Source organism: Nansenia antarctica (assembly GCF_963989245.1).
Source record: "Nansenia antarctica genome assembly, chromosome: 4".
NCBI classification, from domain to species: Eukaryota; Metazoa; Chordata; class Actinopteri; order Argentiniformes; family Microstomatidae; genus Nansenia; species Nansenia antarctica.
The window spans coordinates 69,614,716-69,636,880 of record NC_137689.1 but is presented as its reverse complement, the minus strand read 5'-3'; the positions used below and the strand labels follow the sequence as shown (position 1 = coordinate 69,636,880).

Here is a 22,165-nt window from a genome sequence, read left to right as displayed (position 1 = left end):
GGAGATGAGTAGGGCAAGATGATCATTATGACTGACACTATATATTTCTTTATTCATATCCTTGGACTTATTCTTATTTTGTATTTTGACCCCCAAGTCATGAATGTTTTGGTTTTTCTTTCCATAAATGTTTTCCTGATGTTAGTTGGATGGCTAGATTGGGTGGGTATTTATTATAAAAACATTGGACGTCATCATAGTCATCAACATGAACCTTTCTTTTTCTTTTCTTTCTTATACCTCCTGGAAAAGCTTTGCAAACAGGAATTGGCACATTTTAATGGTGATGTTTGAGATGCACTAGAATACAGTTTTGTTTGCCATGATTATTGCTATTTATATTAAGTTAATGTGCCTGTATATCCTTCATCCAGAGAGTTATCCATGTCATATGTAGTTAGTTGATTTGTACTCGGAAATAACAACTAATTATGCAAATCCTGGTGTACCTAGATAGTTGATGTTAATGTCACTACTACTACGACTACTACTAGCCTTCTACTCAACCCTCATCAGCACCTGAGTATCATAACATTCTATTGGCCAGTGCTAACTTCATCTGAACATGATAACCCTCCTTTGGCCACTGCTAACGTGATCTATCTATGCATTTGAACTTAAGAGTCTTGGTTTGAGGAATAGGTGGCTGACGTGGTGTGATGGCGAAGTGCTTTTGATGTTTTTGGGCTTCAATGCTTTTAAAGTGCATCGAGAGGGTTTAGTAGTGAAGAATTCTGTGTAATATGGTGATTGTTGTATTAAGCAGTGTAGTGCCATGTTTTTATTTGAGAATCACAATCTAGTTGTGTAATGATGGCTAGATCAGGTGCAAGTGTAAACTATTTTCAGTTGGCTCTCCCATAACCACCCCAGCCAAAGGTCTTTTACATGTTTTCTTTTAGGAGAAATGTAAGGTTCCTCGGTCTTAATCACTATAATGGTATATGTTTGGTCTTTTTTGACGCCGCTCAGTAAGTTGTCCTGCGTTGCTTCCCTCATACAAGGCAATAATGTGTAAATATGTACAGATATGATCTCGGCGTGGCATTGTAACACTCACCTAGTCTTAAACATCAGCCACAGAAATGCCCCCCCCCCCCCCCCCCCCCATAGGTCATTTTGTATTTTTTGCTTACAGTGTCACATTCATGAATAACTTTAATTTATTTTGTATTTATTTGTTAAAAAGCGTTAAATACAGTTTGAGCTGTACAGGTGCCCGAACTAGACTCAGGATGACCAGCGGTGTATGTGAGAAGTCCTTTTGAAGGCTAGCTGGTAATGAAACGGTGAGAGGACAGTGCTGGAGTGATGTACGGTATGCAGTATTAAGATGTACCAGAGAGACTGAAGTATTTGTGTGTCTATAGAAAGTGTTTTTGAGGGAAGAGGATGTGATGGAGAGTCAGGGGAGGCTGGTGGAGGTAGAAATCGGACGACGGGCTCATTGTAATTCATGCAATGAAATCAAACGCATGAGTTGGATTCCATTCCACGCATTACAAAGGGTTCGTCCTTCCGATTTCTGCCTCCCAACAGCCTCCCCTGGTGCTAGTGCTATAAACTGCTGGAAAACAGGATGTTCTGCCCTGTTTAGGATTGGAGGTTTGAGTGTGTTGCTGTGTTGGTTGGCATCCTGTAAAGTGTGATTAAGAAGGACTGAGGATGGGTTTGGCAGGGTAAATAGTTTATTTTTGAGTGTCCCCCTCCCACAAGGATCAAGTCTGTCTATTCATAACACCTGATTGGTTCTCCTTAATGTACTCTACTTCCTTGAAAGGTGCATACTGAAAACATTGTTTTTCAGAGAAATACATAAAACTAAACACTTGTTTCAGTTGTTTGGGTCCTGTTCTGTAGGTTCCATACATGCCTCCCGAGGATCGAACCCTGTTCAGCTTTAGTTCAGAGGTGTTGTGGTGCAGTAATATTTATTTGTACCCATGGCTGTACTTAAAGGACAAGGTTGAAGAGTCATCTAGGTAGTACAGTGGCCAGTCCATTTTCTTCCAGGCGGCAAACAGTATGTGTACATTTGAAACCCTCCTACCACCTGTAAAGAAATCTGATTGTCTTTTGTAATATTTGACTTTTCAGTTCAAATGATGAAGAAAAAAAAATAGTTACCCACAGTGAAGTTGAGAATTTTGACAGTTCATAGTGTAAGATAGACAATCAAGACAGGATTTAATATAATTATTCAAAAGCAAAGTTTATTGTTCATAAAACTGTACATACATACACATTTTCTTTTCTCTCTTTTTTTTTTTTGTTGATGACTATTTTGTATGTTATGTTTCGGTCCAATACCGGATGTACAGACGCAGAAATAAACTGAAATGTTCTTATGAAACTGGTCTTGTGTTTTGCTTGTAACCCTAACCCAATAGACTCTCCTCTATTCCTCCTTAAAACATGTTGGAGGAGATCCAAGGTTCTTCCCCATAGATGTTCTCCTCCAATGATCTTTGAGAAGGGAGAGAGGATGTGAGGAATTAGACTATTTGGATGCTACCACTGTCTTTTGGAAACACCTGGAAATAGACTGATGAGCCTTACTGGCCTACAGCAGGGTTTTCACATCATATCGGTATATTAAACACCATTTCACTGAATCAAGCACACAATACTTTACTAGTAGTATGAACGGTAGTACTTCTCTCCTGTTTTAAGTACAGTTTATTTCTATTTTCATCGTTTTTTCTGATGTGTGCATGACTATAATACATTAAAAAGTCCACCGTAGGCCTACAGTGATACATAGTATATCTGTAGTTTATTGGGTCCACCCAACCGTTTAGTTGTGGCTCCAAAACTTGACCTACTCTCATCACTTACTCTTTGTATTACTCTTAGTATTTTCAGTCAGCACAAATTGGACATAAGTCAGCACACAGGTGTATTGGCAATCTCTGTCAGAGGTAACAGGTGAAATGACCACAGCGTTGGTGCGCTGTCTCGTCTGTACACAGGTGGGTAAATGGTAAATGGACTGCACTTATATAGCACCTTATTCCAAAGCACTTTACAACGGCCTCTCATTCATACATTCACTCACACACCAATGACGGCAAGCTACTATGCAAGGCGCCGGCCCGCTCATTGGGAGCAATTTGGGGTTCAGTGTCTTGCCCAAGAATACCTCGACACGTGGCCAGCCGGGGATCGAACCGCAGAACCGCCGACCTTGCGATCATTAGACGCCGGCTCTACCTCCTAAGCCACGGCCGCCCCAACTGGCGAGGAAACAACAAGAACCCAACCTGGTGGGTGGAGTGGCATTAAAAGAGGTGTGGTCGGGGGGCTTAGGTGGCGTGGTGTAGCGGGTTTAGCATTGACCATGTAACCGCAGGATCCCCGGTTCGATTCCGGCCGGGGACATATCCTGCATGTCATCCCTCCTCTCTCTCTCACCCATTCTTCCTGTCTAAATCTCTACTATATCTGTCAATAAAAATGGAAAATATGAGTGGGATTGCCCCCCCCCCCAAAAAGAGGTGTGGTCAGAACAATGAGCAGGCCATCTGTTCCAAAATGTGGGTCTAGAAAATAGCACACATATTTCAGACGCAGCACCTAGCCACCCCCGCCAGTGTTTTTTTACACAGATAAAATAGAGCCCCATGTCTAGAGTCAACCTGGCCAGGTGAGACAACAGGTGGGCTAATGCACGATGGTGTAGTAGTTGGAGAAGAGCTCCTCCCCTGAGATGATGTCACAGAGAGACACAAGGACCACACATCGCAAAGGCCTGGAGGAGAGGAGAGAGATGAGGTAGAATAGATAGGAGAGGAGAAGGGAAGGGAGGAGTGGAGAAGACAGGAGAGGAGAGCAGAGAGATGGGGAGATGAGTACAGGACAGGAGAGGAAAAAGAGAGCAGTGAAAGGAGAGGAGAGAGATGGGATGGAATAGGAGAGGAGAGGAGAGAAGATGTAGGATGGAATGGGGGAGGAGAAGGGAAGGGAGGAGAGATGGAATGGAATAAGAGAGAAGAGGGGGAGAGGAGAGGAGGAGAGAGATGAAAGACAATGGTGAGAGTCAGTTAGCATCATTAACACAAGACAGTTGTATAATAAAATAAATAAATAAGCTACAACATGATGATGTCCCAGTGGGGTATTCCATCAACATCGCGAAAGGAAAATCCAGGCTTTAAAAAAAATAAAATCGCACAATTCTTTTTATAAGTCTCACGAAACTTATAAAAATAAGCCTGGATTTTCCTTTAGCAACGTTGATGGAATACCCCCCAGGTCTTGCCTGTGTGCGTCGTGACTGTAGTGGACGTTGGGGAGGTACTGGCGGAGCTCCAGGGGAAACCCCTCAGGCACGTCATACTCCTGGTAACACACGTTAGCTGCCCTCTCTGGAAAGACACAAGAACATGTTTAGCTAAATCTTACTTACTGTATATAAGGTCCCGAATGTCTAGTGGTCTATCTGTATTTAAACATTTTTGTATCTCTATTATTTTTAGCCTATTCTTCAATTGTCACTTTATTTTGTTGTTGTTGTTGTTGTTGTGGTCTGAGCTTTTTATTTATTTATTGACAGATATAGTAGAGATTTAGACAGGAAGGATGGGTGAGAGAGAGGAGGGATGACATGCAGGATATGTCCCCGGCCGGAATCGAACCGGGGACCCTGCGGTTACATGGTCAACGCTTAACCCGCTACGCCACCTAAGCGTCCCACGAGTGACAGGTTTTGAGTGTGCATATGTGTGTGTGGGGTGGGAGGGGGACAGGTATCATGGAGGGGAGTGGGAGGGGGGGGGGGGGTTACATACCGTTTGAGCAGTTGTTGACATATTGGCCCACCGCCAGGGGGTTCTCAGGATTGGCTGTCAGCCAGGTGCTGTCACTCAATCTGAAAGGACCTATCCTGTCTCTACCACTGCATGACCTGGAAGACATGTTCAAACTCCATCTATCTATATATATAACAATCAAGTACATGATTCTGGCTTCTTAATATTCATTTTGTTAATAACAATATTCATATTTCCTAACCCTAACCCTAACCTGTACACCGTCTTGGAGATGCCTCTGTCGTTGCCGTCAACCAACACACCATCTATACACCTGAACACAAAAGGGTTCCTTATGGACTGGAAGAGAATGGGCTCATAGACCTGGTAGACAGAACCTGGAGGAGGAACGAAATGCAGCCATCAGAAGCAACTCTCTACTCACCGGCATCACCTGCCGCTCCCTCCATAGACTTCAGATGGTTCAAAACTCAGCGGCCCGCCTGCTCTCAAACACCCGGTCCCTGGAACTCTCTCCCTCAACCCCAGAGACTCACCCTCACTCTCACTCTCCACTTTTAAATCAGACCTCAAAACCTACCTGTTCTCCCATGCATACACCTTCCCTACCCCTAACCATCTCCCCTAACCCTGCCACCCCCCTCCCCCTGGACATTGCTGTGTAAATTGTTCCCTGTGCCTGTTCGTTAACTCTGTGTTCTATGTGCTCATGTTATCTGTTGCTTGTTGTTTCTGTGTCTTCTGTTTTTCCCATATTGTCAGTGTCTTTGAACCCCGGAAAAGCGCTATATAAATACAATGAATTATTATTATTACAGTACAGTACCTGGGTACATGGCCACTACTGTCCCTTTAGGCACGGCCCCTCTGGTGATGAAGACTCCTGTCCCAGCGTCGGGCAGGGAACTGGGCCTCCGCTCGACACAGAAGCCAACCGTCTGCAGCATAGCGCCAAGCACCTCCCCTGGCGTGGACGGAGGGTGATATGCAATCAATACACAAATAACAGTTTGGCGGTAGGCCTACTGTGGAGAGGGTTATATACACAAAGCAAAGTCATACAGGAGTCTGCTGGGTTGAACGAACCAGTCAGTGTCAGGCGGCCAGATCATTTATCTCACCGAGGAGGGGAGGGGAGGAAGGGCGCATTGTCAGTCAGTCTGAATATCAAAAACTCTGTTTTGGATTCCTCTCTCTCATCCTCTCTCCTTGCCTAATTTTCAAAACACCTTGGAGGAGAAGCTTCTCAAAAATTCCAATGCCCCCTCTCCTTCAATGACTTTTAATAAGAAGGAGGTGAGGAAGAAGGACAAGAGGAATTGTGTGTGTGTGTGTGTGTGTGTGTGTGTGGGGTGGGAGTATTCTTGGAACCAGGAGGACCAACCTCTCTCTGACGCCTCAGAGCGCTCTGTGTGTCTCTCCGTCCCGAGGTAGCAGCTCTGTATGGAGCCGGGCAGCAGTCTCAGCACCTCTCCCTGTCGCGCCAGGTCGTTCCTGAGCAGCGCCCTGAACAGGCGCAGCAACGTGTCCCACACCTCCTCATCTGGGACCAGCTTGTCCTGGGAGCGATCTGTCACCTGGCGAAGAGTTCTGAAGAGAGGAGGAGGGAGCTTAGAATGATAAGGTTCTATCTCCGTTTAGGGTAGTTCAGAGATATTGAGCGCAAAGTTTTTACATTCCATTATGTTTTGTGAGATGGAACCTTTGTATTTTATTAATTACTAACTCAAAAATATAAACATTTTAAAAATAACACCACACAGGCGTTAATAAACACCTAATGGATCAGATTATGTAAAAAAAACTCAATTGTGACAAAAATGGAGATGGAACCTTATAATTCTAACGTCACGGAGGGATAAGATATAGAGACACACCTCAGTTATTGCTATGGCTACCCACCTGAAATACACAATTCCCCTTGCATTCTAAAACTTTTACAAAACATTGTAGGCTACACATGAAAACGACACGAATGCAGGCATTACCTTTCATTTTTGCGGAGGTTGAATGCAATCCACGGGACAAATCTATGTCTGTACGACTTCCATTTCTGTTCTAATGTTTTCAGTACAGTTCTAAACATGATCTGGACATGGGGGCTGACATGTTTCTCTCCCCCAAACTGACCGGTTATGTTGTTATCGCCCCCTGTCGGCAGGTAGGAGAAAAGTCTTCGGTATCAAACAGAACAAAAAAACAAATACAGTACAAGTTCAATACAGTCGAATTGGTTATGAAGTTAACTGAAACATCTTATCATCATATCATCTCCATTATTAAAAATAGTATAGACAAATGTAACCATTGGTTTTACAAGCTGTGGTCCACAGCTACCATACTATACTGCATGCTGAAGACCCTCAATCCCATTAGAAATTGTGTAATCTTATTTTCTCATTGTCCAATCATGACCTTGAAGTTATATGAGTTAAAAACGTAAAAACAAAACACCTAGTCTACCTAGCTGAAACAAACGGACAAGGTTTAGTGTTTTACTGCCATGATATTGCGGTCACAAGTGCAATTTTGTAACTCTGTAACTAATGTTGCGAAACATAATATAATCATCTACTGTCTAATATAATTCGGTGGGGTTAGGGGGCGGGTCTGAAACGCCAGGGCCAATGAAATGAATAGAATCAGTGGCAGTCAACTTTGTACCCGCCCCCCGCCCCCCCCCCCTTTGCGACCACTGCGGAAGATGGAAGGATTGAGGGACTCACACACCCAATCACAGGCGAGGATTCGGTCTCATTGTTTGACACGGTATTCATCTGTCGATATTGTGCAGCTCAACGGAGGTGATAGAAAGATAGAAATCCGAGAGCTCCGTTGTTCATCCGTTTCATTCGAGTAACCTAACCTAACCAGTAGCTTGTTCCTGACAGCTTATAGGCGAGCTTGTGTTCTTTTCTCCCGACGCATCGATCGTCCAGAATGGCAGCAGGGAGGGCGGTAGTGGGGGGCGGCTGTCACAAGATCCGGGGGTCCCAGATCCGCGAGCTGCTCGACTCCAAGCGCAACGTCCTCTTCGACTGCGACGGGGTCATCTGGAACGGGGAGACGCCGGTGCCGGGCGCGCCGGAGGTGGTGACCCTGCTCAAACGCCAGGGGAAGAGGGTCTTCTTCGTCACCAACAACTGCACCAGGCCCCGGGCCAACTACGTGACCAAGTTCACCCGCCTGGGCTTCACGGACGTGCGCGAGGAGGAGATCTTCAGCTCGGCGTACTGCTCCGCGGCGTACCTGCGCGACGTGGCCCAGGTGGGGCAGCTGCAGGGGGGGGGCGGCAAGGTGTACGTGATCGGCTGCCAGGGGGTCGTCAGGGAGCTGCAGGAGGCGGGGGTCTCCATCGTAGAGGAGGAGGAGGAGGACGGCGGCGCAGCACAGACGGGGACAATGTATGACTATCCGTTGGACCCCGACGTCAGGGCAGTGCTGGTGGGATACGACGAGAAATTCAACTTTATCAAACTGTCCAAAGCCTGCTGCTACCTCCAGAACACGGAGTGCCTGTTCCTGGCCACCGACCCCGACCCTTGGCACCCGCTGAAAGGCGGCAGGATAACGCCAGGTGGGTGTGTCCCTCCCCTCCCAGCCTGACTGGTTGAGTTGATTAGTAGGTAACTGACTGTGGTGGTCAACATCTGGCCACTCCGCTCCAGCCACTTACTGTATATCTCTGCCATTTAAGCCGATGCTTTTATCCAAAGAAGCGATTTTACATTGCAGTGAGTGTAGTATACATTTGTCAGTATATATGGTCCCAGCGGGAATCGAACCCACAACCTAAACGTTGTGGCAGTGCCATGCTCTAACAACTGAGCCACAGATGAGTTAGGCTACATGCCTGTTCCATGTTCCTATACTCATCAAATCAAAGTTGATCAGTCATGTGCACAGTTAGGATACTTCAGTAAACAGCACAGTGACATGCTTTTGTCGAGCTATTGTACCTCTCAGCAATGCAGTGAAATACAAGGATAAGAATAAAATCTAAGAGAAATAACAATACAATCCACACAATCGGCTTAGAATCAATAGTACTAACAGTGGGACATGGTATTATGGAAGCACCAGCAATGAGGCTAGCTTTAGCTTATGATCTAAACTTGTTATGATGATGCACTCGGCTGCACTGCACACATGTTGTCAGAACAATAGTTTTGTTCCAGAGGAAAGTGTGGGGTCAGCTGCCCTCAGTGTACTGCTTGCTGGACACATGTACAGCTTGGCGAGCTATAGAATGAGTCTGAATGCTCTCTATGGAATAGTGACACTGTTGTGATTTGTGTTGTGTTGTACCTGGCATTCAATACACACTAGCCACTGTGTGTGTCTACTGTATGTTGTTCAACATTGAAAAGCGTAGTTGAAAACAATACGGTTAGCAAGCTTCTACATACACCTCGTACAGTATATATACAGGCTATGACATCGTTGTTCTTCTAAAAAAAGAAAAAAAAAGTCATTGTCTGCCCTCCCGACCGTCCTGCACTCCTCTCACCTCCCTCCCTCCCTCCCTTCTTTCCCCTCCCCTCCCCTCCCCTCCCCTCCCTCCCTTCTTTCCCCTCCCCTCCCCTCCCCTCCCCTCCCCTCCCCCCCCCTCCCCTCCCCTCCCTTCTTTCCCCTCCCCTCCCCTCCCCTCCCCTCCCCTCCCCTCCCCTCCCCTCCCTCCCTCCCTCCCCTCCCCTCCCCTCCCCCTCCCCTCCCCCTCCCCTCCCCTCCCCTCCCCTCCCCCCTTCTTTCCCCTCCCCTCCCCTCCCCTCCCCCTCCCTCCCTCCCCTCCCCTCCCCTCCCTTCTTTCCCCTCCCTCCCTCCCTCCCCTCTTTCCCCTCCCCTCCCCTCCCCTCCCTCCCCTCCCCTCCCTCCCTTCTTTCCCCTCCCCTCCCCTCCCCTCCCCTCCCCTCCCCTCCCCTCCCCTCCCCTCCCCTCCCCTCCCCCTCCCCTCCCTTCCCCTCCCCTCCCCTCCCCCTCCCTTCTTTCCCCTCCCCTCCCTTCCCCTCCCCTCCCCTCCCCTCCCCTCCCCTCTTTCCCCTCCCCTCCCCTCCCCTCCCCTCCCCTCCCCTCCCCTCCCCTCCCCTCCCCCCTCCCCTCCCCTCCCCTCCCCTCCCCTCCCCTCCCATCCCCTCCCCTCCCCTCCCCTCCCCTCCCCTCCCCTCCCCTCCCTCCCCCCTTTCCCCTCCCCTCCCCTCCCCTCCCCCCTCCCCTCCCCTCCCCTCCCCTCCCCTCCCCTCCCCTCCCCTCCCCTCCCTTCCCCTCCCCTCCCCTCCCTCCCTTCTTTCCCCTCCCCTCCCCTCCCCTCCCCTCCCCTCCCCTCCCCTCCCTCCCTCCCCTCTTTCCCCTCCCTCCCTCCCTCCCTTCTTTCCCCTCCCCTCCCCTCCCCTCCCCTCCCCTCCCCCCTCCCCTCCCCTCCCCCCTCCCCTCCCCTCCCCTCCCCTCCCCCCTCCCCTCCCCTCCCCCCCCCTCCCCTCCCCTCCCCTCCCCTCCCCTCCCTTCTTTCCCCTCCCCTCCCCCCTCCCCCCCCTCCCCTCCCCTCCCCTCCCCTCCCCTCCCTTCTTTCCCCTCCCCTCCCCTCCCCCCTCCCCTCCCCTCCCCCCCCCTCCCCTCCCCTCCCCTCCCCTCCCTCCCTCCCCTCCCCTCCCCTCCCTCCCTTCTTTCCCCTCCCCTCCCTCCCTCCCCTCCCCTCCCCTCTTTCCCCTCCCCTCCCCTCCCCTCCCCTCCCCTTCCCTCCCCCCCCCTCCCCTCCCCTCCCCTCTCCTCCCCTCCCCTCTCCTCCCCTCCCTCCCCTCCCCTCCCCTCCCCTCCCCTCCCCTCCCCTCCCCTCCCCCCCAGGTTCGGGAAGCCTGACGGCTGCTGTGGAGACGGCGAGCAGCAGGAAGGCCACAGTGATCGGTAAGCCCAGCCGCTTCATGTTCGAGTGCATGGCCAGCCAGTTCGGCCTGGACCCGGCCCAGTCCCTGATGGTCGGGGACCGGCTGGAGACAGACATCCTGTTCGGGGCCAAGTGTGGCCTGGACACCATGCTCACCCTGACCGGGGTGTCCACCATGGAGGAGGCGCAGGGGTACCAGGAAAGCCACGACCCGGACGTGAAGGAGATGGTTCCCGACTACGTGGTGGAGACCATCGCTGACTTCATCGTAGCGTACGAGGAGGAGAAGGAGAAGGAGGAGAAGGAAGAGAGGGAGGAGGAGGGCTGAGGACAGAGAACACTCCGGGGGAAGAGAGTTGTAACGCTGTACTACTGATGCTGTGCCTGCCTGTGCTTAGAGACCTGGAGCTGTCAGAGAGGGGATGTTAGATCACTTTACTGTACTTTACTGTATGGGGGGTGTTATGCAGTCATTCGTAAAGGCTTCGCAAAGTCCCTGCGATGCGTCGTAGTGCTTGCCATAAGCATGCTCAGCTTTGCACGCAAGGGATAACGAGTTAACATGAAGCATGGAATGAAATCCTGTTCTGTATGTAGCATAATAAACAGTTTGGCAATGTCTCTGCATGCTTATGGCAAGTGGTAGTAATGACACACTATGTAGCATTTCTGAAGGCTTTATGGATGGTGGCATGAGCCCCCCCCCCCTCCCCCCTCTCCCCCCCCAACTTAGACCAATAACAGTGTGTGAGTCTATCTGGTTTTAGTTCCTAGTTCGTCGGGGGAGGTTTCCGGTGCATTCTCAGATGTTCTTGGTTCTAAGTTCTAAGTTCTTAGTTTGTCACAGACAATCGCCGTCTTAAAAGCCTATTAAGACAAGCTGTGGGTTTTCTCGGGTACGACCCGAGTGTTGAAACGGACAGACTGACAACTCTGCCAAAGCCAGTCACCAGAAGGCCCTCTCTGTCCCACACTGACTTGTCAACGGGCTGGTGTTGTGTTCTGAACGGACTGAACCGTCTCACTGTCAAAAGGCTAAACATTTAGATAATGTGTTCCTCCACCTGTTGTGTTAGTGAAGAATGCAGTAATAGCAGCCATGTCCTTATTACATATGGGTGTGGATATGTGGGAATTGGGCTGAAGAACGGGGTTTGATGTTGATGTTATAAGCCTATTGCTAGAAGTAGCTATATTGCATCCGAAGTACAACGTTTTGTCAATAGCCTACACCCGCCTCACCTACAAATCAGGGGAGGCTGGTGGAGGTAGAAACCAGAGGACGGGCTCATTGTAACGCATGGAATGGAATAAGGAATGTTGTCAAATACGTGTTTGATACTAATCCTTTTCAATTGCCTGAATTACAATGAGCCCGTCCTCTCCCGATTTTTACTTCCACCAGCCTCCCCCGTTAGAAGCTCTAATCTTTGTTCTTAACCCTTGACTTTACCAGAAGACCGTCTGACGAGGGATAATAGGTTAATTTCTTGTCAAGGAGGTTTTGCTCAATATCTGAACTTACACAGAAGAGAACTTGATGGCAAAAGTGTGTGATCATTTCCAACAATGAAAAGCGTATGTGGGTATATCTAATTATCGTTGATAAGCATTAAGCCCTCAACCCAGTGTCTCCATAGGGAGCACCAGCTACTGTGGAAATAAGTAGCTCTGGTACTTGGAGGAAGATTACGGTGTTTAGCTCAAACAATGGAGAAGATTTGCAGTGAGAACATGATGTACAGTTAATATTTGAAAGTCAAAAAGGACATTGTTACACTTCTTAATAATGCCTTCATGGAATGTTCAAAGGTTGCACGGATGTTAGCTAAAAGGTATATTTTGGGAACTGGAAATTCATTGTTTATCCACTTAAATGCTTGTGTATTTTCTCTGCAGTGTCATGAAGCTGCTGAAGAATAGGTTGTGTGGATTTCAGTCAGCTCAACTTACTGTACTGTTGAAAAAGTATATGCATAATTGATTATGATTATTGTTTGATGATAAAACATTTTTGATCACCGTCCTTTTATTTAGCTAGAGATTGTACTGAAAATGTTCTTTTAAAGACTCGAAAAACTACTTTTCATACTGTGGATGAAGTACCTAATTCAATGGAATGCCAAACTGTTTTGTGTGACCTTACAAATAGACATTATGCATATGCATATCGTGAATTGGGTTTGAATTGTACATAACTCTATGTAGTGCTGATCTGCTTTTGGTTTTGTAATTAAAACTCTTGCTTTGTATCAGTTTCAGTAATTTCTATTTCTTCTTTTTCTCTCTCTATACGGCAACATATAACATGTTATGATAAAGCATACCCCGCCTGGCCAAAACATACCTACGGTTTCCTCAATATACAGGCAACATAATGACGTTGATATCTAGTCAAGGCAAACACACTGATACCATTCCATGCATTACAAAAAGCCAATCCTCCAATAGCCTCCCCCTATCCAAGTTCAGGTGGCTGTGGCTCAGGTGTCTAATGATCGCAAGGTTTGCGGTTCGATCCCCGGCTGGCCACGTGTCGAGGTGTCCTTGGGCAAGATACTGAACCCCAAATTGCTCCCAATGAGCGGGCTGGCGTCTTGCATGGTAGCTTGCCGCCATTGGTGTCTGGATGTGTATGTGTGTGAATGGGTGAATGAGAGGCCATTGTTAAGTGCTTTGGAATAAGGCGCTACACAAGTGCAGTCCATTCACAAGGTAGGTACTACGGGCTTCATAAGACACAGAGTGCAGTATTTAAATAGCTTTAATAGGCATAATATGAAGTTTTTTTTTTATCACAGAAGAAACTCTGACAAACCATGTCTACATTCTGTCCTTCCCTACAAAGGCACTCCTTTTAGCTCTCTGTTCTCATCACAGACCAACCATATGTGACAGCAGCTGGTTGGACTTTTATTCTGAAAAATGCAACAACAAAAAAACATGCTAACAATGTAACATAGTGTCATAGTGAACTAGGTAGTATTGGGGATTACTCACTGAATCCATTGCAGTGCAATATTTTGGCTTGAATACCGTGTGTGTGATTGATTTTGAAATGTATTTAAATTTTTCTGAATAAAAGTCCAAGACCAATTTGATTGTTGCCGACTTGTTCCTGGTTTCACCAGCTGCTGTCACATATCACAATAGTGACCATGTTTCATGTTTGGCTAGAACTCTGCGGTTAAAACCCGTTTAAATCCTTCAGACATGAACATGAATAAACCCATACACTGAAATAAACGTTACATACTCTTTACATAAGCTTTTGAGTAAAAGGAAAGCACCGCTTAAACATAAAAATATACATTTTTGTGCTTATAAGCCAGCAGGTTATACAGTACAATATGAGAGTCAGGAATTTTATATTCCTCTGATGAAAATCTTTGTGCGTTTTATAACGGTATCTCAGGAGAAGACATTTCAACAACTTATTATAGTCTAAAAGAATGGTTTTGGCAGATTGTCGTCATTTAAGATGTCCCTTTGTTATTCAGGTCCTCCACGCTGAAACACAAGAGAGAAGAGTCATGGGCATTGTTTGAATAGATGAAGGAAGAGAGGAATGAAGGATGTATTCCAGCGGAGGCTGGTAGAGGAAGAAATCGGAGGACGGGCTCATTGTAATGGATGGAAAAGCTATTCCGTTACATGCATTACAATGAGCCCGTCCTCCGATTTCTACCTCCGCCATCCTCCCCTGGAATACATCCTTCATTCCTCTCTTCCTTCACTCTGACACACACACACACACACACACACACACACACACACACACACACACACATTTTAGTCCTACCTGGATGTACTCCATTTCTTCTGTGGTGACCATCCTCCTGCGGTACCTCTGGGGGAGCTCTCTGGCGGTAGCAGCAGTGTCGGGGTTTCCCGGGAGGCGACTCAGGGGCGGAGGTGCAGAGGTCAAAGGTGATGAACTGTGCGTGCCACTGGAGTGCTGGGCTGCGGCTACTCCCATTTGCAGCACCTCTTGAACTGGATATGTTATAGATAGAAGTTCACAGTGTCATCTGTCAATGATCTACACCAGGGGTCAATGGTCCTCTGTGGCTCAGCTGGTAGAGCATGGCACTAACAACACTTAGGTTGGGGGGTTTGATTCCCGTTGGGACCGTATATACTGAAAAATGTATGCACTCACTGCAATGTAAGTCGCTTTGGATAAAAGCTTCAACTAAATGGCATATCATATTATTATAATTATTATTATATAATAACCCTGGTCATAGAAAGGTGAAGGTGCAGGCTTCTGTTCCAGCCCAACCCTACACACCTGATTAAGATACTGGTTTTGATGAGGGCTTTAGCAGAAACAGGCATGTTACTTTTTGGGGCTCGAACATCAAGCCTGCACATAACAAGTGATTCTGAAGGATCTGGGTTGGTGACAATACTATGTACATTTCCCGTCATATTCCTATCGGCTTGGGCTGTAAGCAGCACAGCCACCGTGGATTCTCAAGTACAAGACTACTTACCATTCGGTATCGGAGCACCAAGGCGATTGGGAAACTTTATAAGGGGCGCATGAAGGCGGACAACCTGTGGGTTAAAGAACCAAAACACAGTGATCAACTTCTCCCGTTCCGATGAAATGATGTCAACTATTTTATAATGCTGGACGGACGAGCTATAAATGAGTTGGTCAAGTCCTCCGAACATTCGGACAGGAACATTCTGACAGGAACATTCGGACAGGCACTTTTACGCACAGCGTTCCAAAACGATACGGCCGAAAAAGTAGCCGATATGGTTAATAACACCATATACCCCCGTATATACCGTAAGCTAAACATGACAACTTTAGGGGAAATACAGTACAGGTTTGTATAGCTAAATGTTGTTTACCTGCACAGCTCGACCAGCTGCTGCCATCTTTCTTCCTTTGATCGGTGATGACCTTCATTATTTTCTTCCGGGTTTGAGGAGATGCCTAGTGCACCGCTAGGTGGCGGTATGCAACCAAGGATTCATTTCACTGACATTCAAATGCTTGGCTGAATTCTGATTCGTCACACCATTCAGACACACCTTTTTCTCATGCTTGTCATTCAAAGTGAGAAATCTGTCTGGCCACCCCCCAGACAGAGCCCCCCATGTCCTGTGGGGGTTGGTGGGGGGGGTGGCTGGCCTCCCTCCTAGGGCTCAAGTCAGCCCCCCAGCCCCTCATGACCCCCGGCCCCTCCCTGCTTGACCCCAGGGCGTGGGGGGTGAGGCGGGTGTGGAGGGTGAGGAGGGGGGAAGGGAGGAGGCCAGTCCTGGGGAGGAGAGCAGTGTGGGGCGGAGGCAGAGAGACAAGAGGTGCAGGGATCAGTCCCGTGAGCTGGACACCAAGCCAGGTGAGGACCACAGCTTCAGGTAACCCTAGATAACCCTAGATAACTCTAGATAACCCTAGATAACCCTAGATAACCCTAGATAACTCTAGTTAACCCTAGATAACCCTAGATAACTCTAGTTAACCCTAGATAACCCTAGATAACTCTAGTTAACCCTAGATAACTCTAGTTAACCCTAGATAACCCTAGATAACTCTAGATAACTCTAGATAACCCTAGATAACCCTAGATAACTCTAGTTAACTCTAGATAACTCTAGATAACTCTAGATAACTCTAGATAACTCTAGTTAACCCTAGATAACCCTAGATAACTCTAGATAACTCTAGTTAACCCTAGATAACCCTAGATAACTCTAGATAACTCTAGATAACTCTAGATAACTCTAGTTAACCCTAGATAACCCTAGATAACTCTAGATAACTCTAGTTAACCCTAGATAACCCTAGATAACTCTAGATAACCCTAGATGACCCTAGATAAACCTAGATAACCCTAGATAACTCTAGCCTAGTACAGCCTGCCTGGACTATACTGCACCCTGGCTAGAGCGATGAGCTACAGCACTCAATACTATATAATAATATGTCTATTGAACTTAACTTGATCCCAAACCTGTGTTTTGTGTGTGTGTGTTTGTGTGTGTGTGTGTGTATGTGTGTGTGTGTTTGTGTGTGTGTGCGTGCATGCATGTGTGTCTGCTTGTGTGCGTGCATGTGTGTGTGTGTGTGTCTGCTTGTGTGTGTGTGTGTGTGTGTGTGTGTGTATGTGTGTGTGTGTGTGTGTGTGTGTGTGTGTGTGCAGTGCGTCTGTCCGGTGGTCACGGGGAGAGCAGTGAGAGTAGCCGGGCCTCCAGCCGAGCCTGTGAAGAGAGGAGGAGGAAGGAGGAGAAGAAGAAGAAGAAGGGAGGAAGAGGAGAAGAAGAGAGATCTACAGACAAAAAGGGAACTACTTCCCCGAGGTGTGTAGGATGCACAGTTCTCATGCACACACACACACACACACACACACACACACACACACACACACACGCACAGACACACGCGCGCACACACATTACATGCCTTTGGAAAGTATTCAGACCCCTTCACTTTTTATTTTATTTCGTTGTCTTATAGACTCAGTTTAAAGCGGATGTGGGGGTCACCTGGGTGGTTCGGGGTCCCTGGCTGGCCTGGGTCCCCCTGCCACCTGCCCCGTGGTCGCTGGGCCCCTGGTTCCGTCCCGGCCGTGGACCTGTCCTGCATGTCGTCCCTCCTCTCCCTCGCCCAGCCTTCCTGTCGGTCTCTGCTGTCTCTGTCCTACTGGGCCGGAAATGCCCTCGAAACATATTTAATGTTTCATGGATTTAAATGGATTAAATTAAAGAATTGCAATGCCATCAATCAATCACACACAATACCCCCATAAAGACCCCAAAAAAGTGAATGGGTCTGAATACTTTCCAAAGGCACTGTACTGTATGTCAGTTGAACAACAGGGTGACTGAACCTATTCTCTCTTTCTTTCTCTCTGTCTCTCTCTCTTTTTCTCTCTCTCTCTCTCTGTCTCTTTGTCTCTCTCTCTCTCTTTCTCTCTTTCTCTCTCTCTCTCTCTCTCATTCCCTCTCTCTCTCTTTCTCTCTCTCTCAGTTCCCCTGGACTCCAGGGCCTGGAGGGTCCATTGCCAATGGGCGGGGACTGATAGAGAGATGGAAGAAGAGAGGGAGGGTTCGGACATTTCCCAGGAAGGAGAGATGGAAGATGATGTTGTGGGTAGTGGAGAAGGAGAAGAAGAAGAAGAAGAAGGAGCTTGAGAAGGTGGGGATGAGAGAGAGGTGGATGAGGAAGGGTCGGTAGGGGAGGAAGAGGGTGAGGAAGAGGAGGAAGATTTTGATGACGACAACTGCATCATTTCACCACAGGAGCCGAGGTACTCACTCATATGATGATGATGGTGATGATGATGATGGTGATGATGATGGTGATGGTGATGATGATGGTGGTGATGATGATGATGGTGATGATGATGGTGGTGGTGATGATGATGGTGATGATGATGGTGGTGATGATGATGATGGTCACTGACTGTTATGTCATGGTTCTCAGGTCCATCAAAGTCAAAAGGCTCAGCCCGGCGGACAAAAAGGAGGAGGAGGCTCTTGATGAAGATGATGATGGTGGTGACTATGATGAAGATGGTGACGCTGTGAAGGGTTATCCATTGTCTGCGCATCTCTCTCCTGAAGACAAAGATGATGATGATGACAATGATGATGATGATGGGGACGATATTGAAAGTCTCCTCGCTCCACGATCAGACTCACAGAAGGAACGGTGAGTCGTTGGTGGGGTGGCTGTGGCGCAGGAGGTAGAGCCGCCATCTAATGATCACAAGGTTGGCAGATCGGCGGTTCGAGCCCCGGTTGGCCACATGTCGAAGTGTCCTTGGGCAAGTCACTGAACCCCAAATTGCTCCCAGTGAGCGGGCCGGCGCCTTGCATGGTAGCTTGCCGCCATTGGTGTGTGAATGTGTGAATGAGAGGCCGTTGTAAAGCGCTTTGGATAAAAGCGCTATATAAGTGCAGTCCATTTTCGTTCGGTCGGTTCCTCTGAAGTCGTCACTGCCTCTGAGGTTGAGTTACCGTTCAGTTTCACTTCTCTCATTTCTGTCATTTCTCTTCTGTTTGTTTTTGTAGGAAGGAAGAAGAACAGAAAGTCACAGCAGTTGAACCCAACGGTTAGGTCACTTCTGTCACCAGATGACGTTAGCTTAGCATATTAATAACATGGATAAATTGATAGCCGCCCTAGAGTAATTCTTTCATGCATGCATGCTGCATTGTTAATGCATGTTATCTGCATTTCGTTGTATAGTACTTGGACTGTGTGATGACAATAAAGTTGAATCGAATCGAATCGAATCGGATCTAATCTAATCTAATGCTATGTGTTTTCCAGCTCCAAGTGGACAGTTGGACAGTCTGTCTGAGGAAGGGGAAGAGGACGCGGACAGAAAGACAGAGGACCCGGGGTCTGACGACGAGTTCGATCACTTCTATGACTGATAGTGTTCCAGCCAGGGGAGGCTGGTGGAGGTAGAAAAATCGGAGGACGGGGCTCATTGTAATTCAGGGAACGGAGTAGGGAATGGTATCAAGTCTGGTACCGTTCCTCATTCTGTTCCATGCATTATAATGAGCCCCGTCCTCCGATTTCTACCTCCACCAGCCTCCTCTAGTTCCCGCCCACCTACAACGTCATGACAACGAGAGAGTCGAAGACAGAGACAGAGACTGACAGTAAAAGATGAACATGTGTGATGTCACACTTCTGAAACAATAAACCCTTGAAAATATCATCCATAACACTTGAAAAATAAAATCCATAACACTTGCATATTATAAAATGCTGTATATATTTATGTTCGAATGTAAAATTAAATAAATGATTATACCTTTTACTATTTACTAAAATAATATTATATATACAACTAATCAATTGTGAATATTGATTATCATTTCAAATTAAATAACTCAAAATGAAAACAATCATGAGAGAATCTGGCAAATCATGCCTTTGAATCAATACATTAATGCTGGCATGACCCCTTTACTTTAAACGTTGAAATTGAACGTTCTCTAGCGCAGCGTTTCTCAACCTTTTTTCAGTCACGGCACCCTTCAAAAGTCGATAAAATCTCAAGGCACCCCAGTCTAAAATATAGCTATTCAAAAACGACACTGCATCACCCAGACAGCCCCATACACACACACACACACACACACACACACACACACACACACACACACACACACACACACACACTCAGCGGCTATTGATACAAATAAAAGTTGTATTATTATTATTATTATTATTATTGAGAGAGAGAGGAGGGAGTGAAAAAGGCAAGTGTGCATCAAAGGCATCAGGCACGTAACCATGCTGTATAAACATGACACAGTGACCGAACAAACGCGGGAATTGATGGAACACATTCATTTTCATATTCCCACATTTGATTGGAAACACCTATCCAGTCCATTCAACGTAAACACCGGGGATGCAGAGTTATTAAGCCAGAAAATGCGTCTCTCTCTCCCGCTGCGCGCATCCTTGTCTGGAAGTATTAAATTCATTGCATGAAAACGAAACCGTGCGTTATTTCCCGAACTTTCCAACCCTGCTTAGCTTCCGAAGTCGGACGAGAGAATAATGTCACCGATCATCCATATAGAACAACCACCTCCGTACGCTGCCGGCGAGCGAGACTGCCCTGCCCGATCATACCCTTTTTCGGGAGCGGGGAACATAGGATAGGAGGACCCTTTTACATGTCATTGATTTGCCTTCCAATTGTACAGTCAGACAGCAGGACCTTTTGTTACGTCTGTGTTTACGACGTCTCCATTATTGAACACAACACCTTTGCTATCTCTTTTGCAGCTTGTGGGCCTAGCATGTTATTAACTATTGCTGTGCATGCTGGCAATATTACGGACTCGGCTATAGTGTGTGGCTTCTTCGCCTTAGCAATAATTTCGGCTACGAGGTAGCCTCCAACGCTTTATCAGAAACTTTGGCGCACTTCATCATTACCTGTTCTGGACGGCTATGGTGACTTTTCATCCGAACAAAATATTCAGCATCCTTGCTAGCTTGTGATGGATGATCTGTTGTCAGTTTGTCATGTTCCATGATTCTGCTTGTTTGCTTGTTCATTGCTCTCGAAAATATCTTTGCGCGGTAAATGAAAAAACAACGCAGGCTAATTGCAGACACACTGACCTTACGCTGAACCCGGTATTGACATTGTGACATGGGAAAGGGGCGCGCGAGACAGATTTTGATGATGTATTGCATTTATTTATTTATAGATTTATTCATTCATTCATATGAACGTCAGAATATAGAATTATTTGACGGCACCCCTGAAGAAGCCAGGCGGCGCCCCAGTGTGCCGCGGCACCCCGGTTGAGAAACGCTGCTCTAGCGTGCACGTAGATCCACAGTAATTGTTGGAATTGGAATGTAATGTAATGTATTACTGGCTTGTAGTGTGTTAGTAGACACACACACACACACACGTCATCATATTTGGACAATGAACTTGAGCTCTCGGACAAGTAAAACATAGGTTCACTTGTCCGAAGGAGCTTAATGTCAAGCCCTGCACTGGTTACTAGAAATAGAATAGGAATTTGACTTTGAAAGACTTAAATGGTAAATCTCTTTTTTAAAATCCCCTCAAAAGGAGCAAGCCCGTGGCTGCCACGGCAACAACAAACTCATTTGAGAAGTGATCTTCTTTGTCACTTCTTCGCCATTTCCAGTGTTGCCAATCTTTACCTTCTACTAGAAGAATGTCCACAATGCGTGATGTTAGAATTATAAGGTTCTGTCTCCATTTTTGTCAAAATTGAGTTTTTTTTTACATAATCTGACCCATTAGGTGTTTATTAATGCCTGTGTGGTGTTATTTTTAAAATGTTGAAATTTTTCAGCTAGTAATTCATAAAATACAAAGGTTCCATCTCACAAAACATAATGGAATGTAAAAACCCAAACATTTTTTTTAAACATTTTATTGGCATTTTGGCAGTCCTCACAAATAAATATTCACAAATATTGAATATCAAATATATAAATCACCATAGAAACACAGCCAACAACGGTCCCTCCTCCCCCCCACCCAAACCCTTGGTCTCCCAGTCACTGACCCAGCAATAGTGCATGTCATGTATGTCGTGACAATGACAACAAAAATATATGACAGTGAGCAACAATATTATCATTGCTCCTATATAGGTGCATTGTTGCAAAATACAGACAAGACAGACAGAAATAAAACAACTACACAGAGTAATACATTGATGATAAAAATAAAATAAAAATAAAAATAAAAATAAAATAAAATAATGAAAAGAAAGAAAAGAAAGAGAAAGAGAAAGGTAGATGCAGAAAGGAAAGAGATAGAAGCAAGGGAAAGTATTACTTTAGGGTCTTATAGGTCATTGTACTGCATAACAACCTGGCGAATGTAAAAACTTTGATGCTCAATATCTCTGAACTGCCCTAAACGGAGATAGAACCTTATAATTCTAAGCTCACGAATGGTGACATGTACACAACAGGACATAACAACAACAACTAGTATCCGTGGGGGAGGTTATTGTC

At 46.7% G+C, this 22,165-nt stretch overlaps 3 protein-coding genes across 5 annotated transcripts; 1 reads left to right on the top strand and 2 right to left on the bottom strand.

Moving 5' to 3' along the window:
- Positions 1-1,405: 1,405 nt before the first annotated feature.
- Positions 1,406-7,621, bottom strand: setd9 (SET domain containing 9). Of its 3 annotated transcripts, none has more exons than XM_080528597.1 (8): positions 7,499-7,621; positions 6,761-6,946; positions 6,157-6,362; positions 5,599-5,736; positions 5,026-5,149; positions 4,791-4,906; positions 4,262-4,367; positions 1,406-3,751 (listed from the first exon to the last, which is right to left on the bottom strand). In XM_080528597.1, the coding sequence occupies exons 2-8, from the start codon at positions 6,856-6,858 to the stop codon at positions 3,664-3,666; spliced, it is 876 nt and encodes a 291-aa protein (XP_080384723.1). In that variant the 5' UTR covers positions 6,859-6,946; positions 7,499-7,621; the 3' UTR covers positions 1,406-3,663. The 3 variants fall into 3 exon arrangements, with proteins under 3 accessions (XP_080384723.1, XP_080384725.1, XP_080384724.1); XM_080528599.1 differs by lacking the exon at positions 7,499-7,621 and having other exon boundaries at positions 1,406-2,466; positions 3,639-3,751; positions 6,761-7,262; XM_080528598.1 differs by lacking the exon at positions 7,499-7,621 and adding an exon at positions 7,236-7,258 and having other exon boundaries at positions 6,761-6,923.
- An 88-nt stretch (positions 7,622-7,709) lies between these two features.
- Positions 7,710-12,902, top strand: pdxp (pyridoxal (pyridoxine, vitamin B6) phosphatase). The gene is made up of 2 exons (XM_080528596.1): positions 7,710-8,349; positions 10,611-12,902. The coding sequence occupies exons 1-2, from the start codon at positions 7,713-7,715 to the stop codon at positions 10,976-10,978; spliced, it is 1,005 nt and encodes a 334-aa protein (XP_080384722.1). The 5' UTR covers positions 7,710-7,712; the 3' UTR covers positions 10,979-12,902.
- A 523-nt stretch (positions 12,903-13,425) lies between these two features.
- LOC308155359 (alpha-ketoglutarate dehydrogenase component 4-like) lies at positions 13,426-15,560 on the bottom strand. The gene is made up of 4 exons (XM_080528671.1): positions 15,520-15,560; positions 15,150-15,213; positions 14,453-14,646; positions 13,426-14,160 (listed from the first exon to the last, which is right to left on the bottom strand). Exons 1-4 carry the CDS (start codon positions 15,544-15,546, stop codon positions 14,143-14,145), a joined length of 303 nt encoding a protein of 100 aa, XP_080384797.1. The 5' UTR covers positions 15,547-15,560; the 3' UTR covers positions 13,426-14,142.
- Between the last annotated feature and the right edge of the window lie 6,605 nt (positions 15,561-22,165).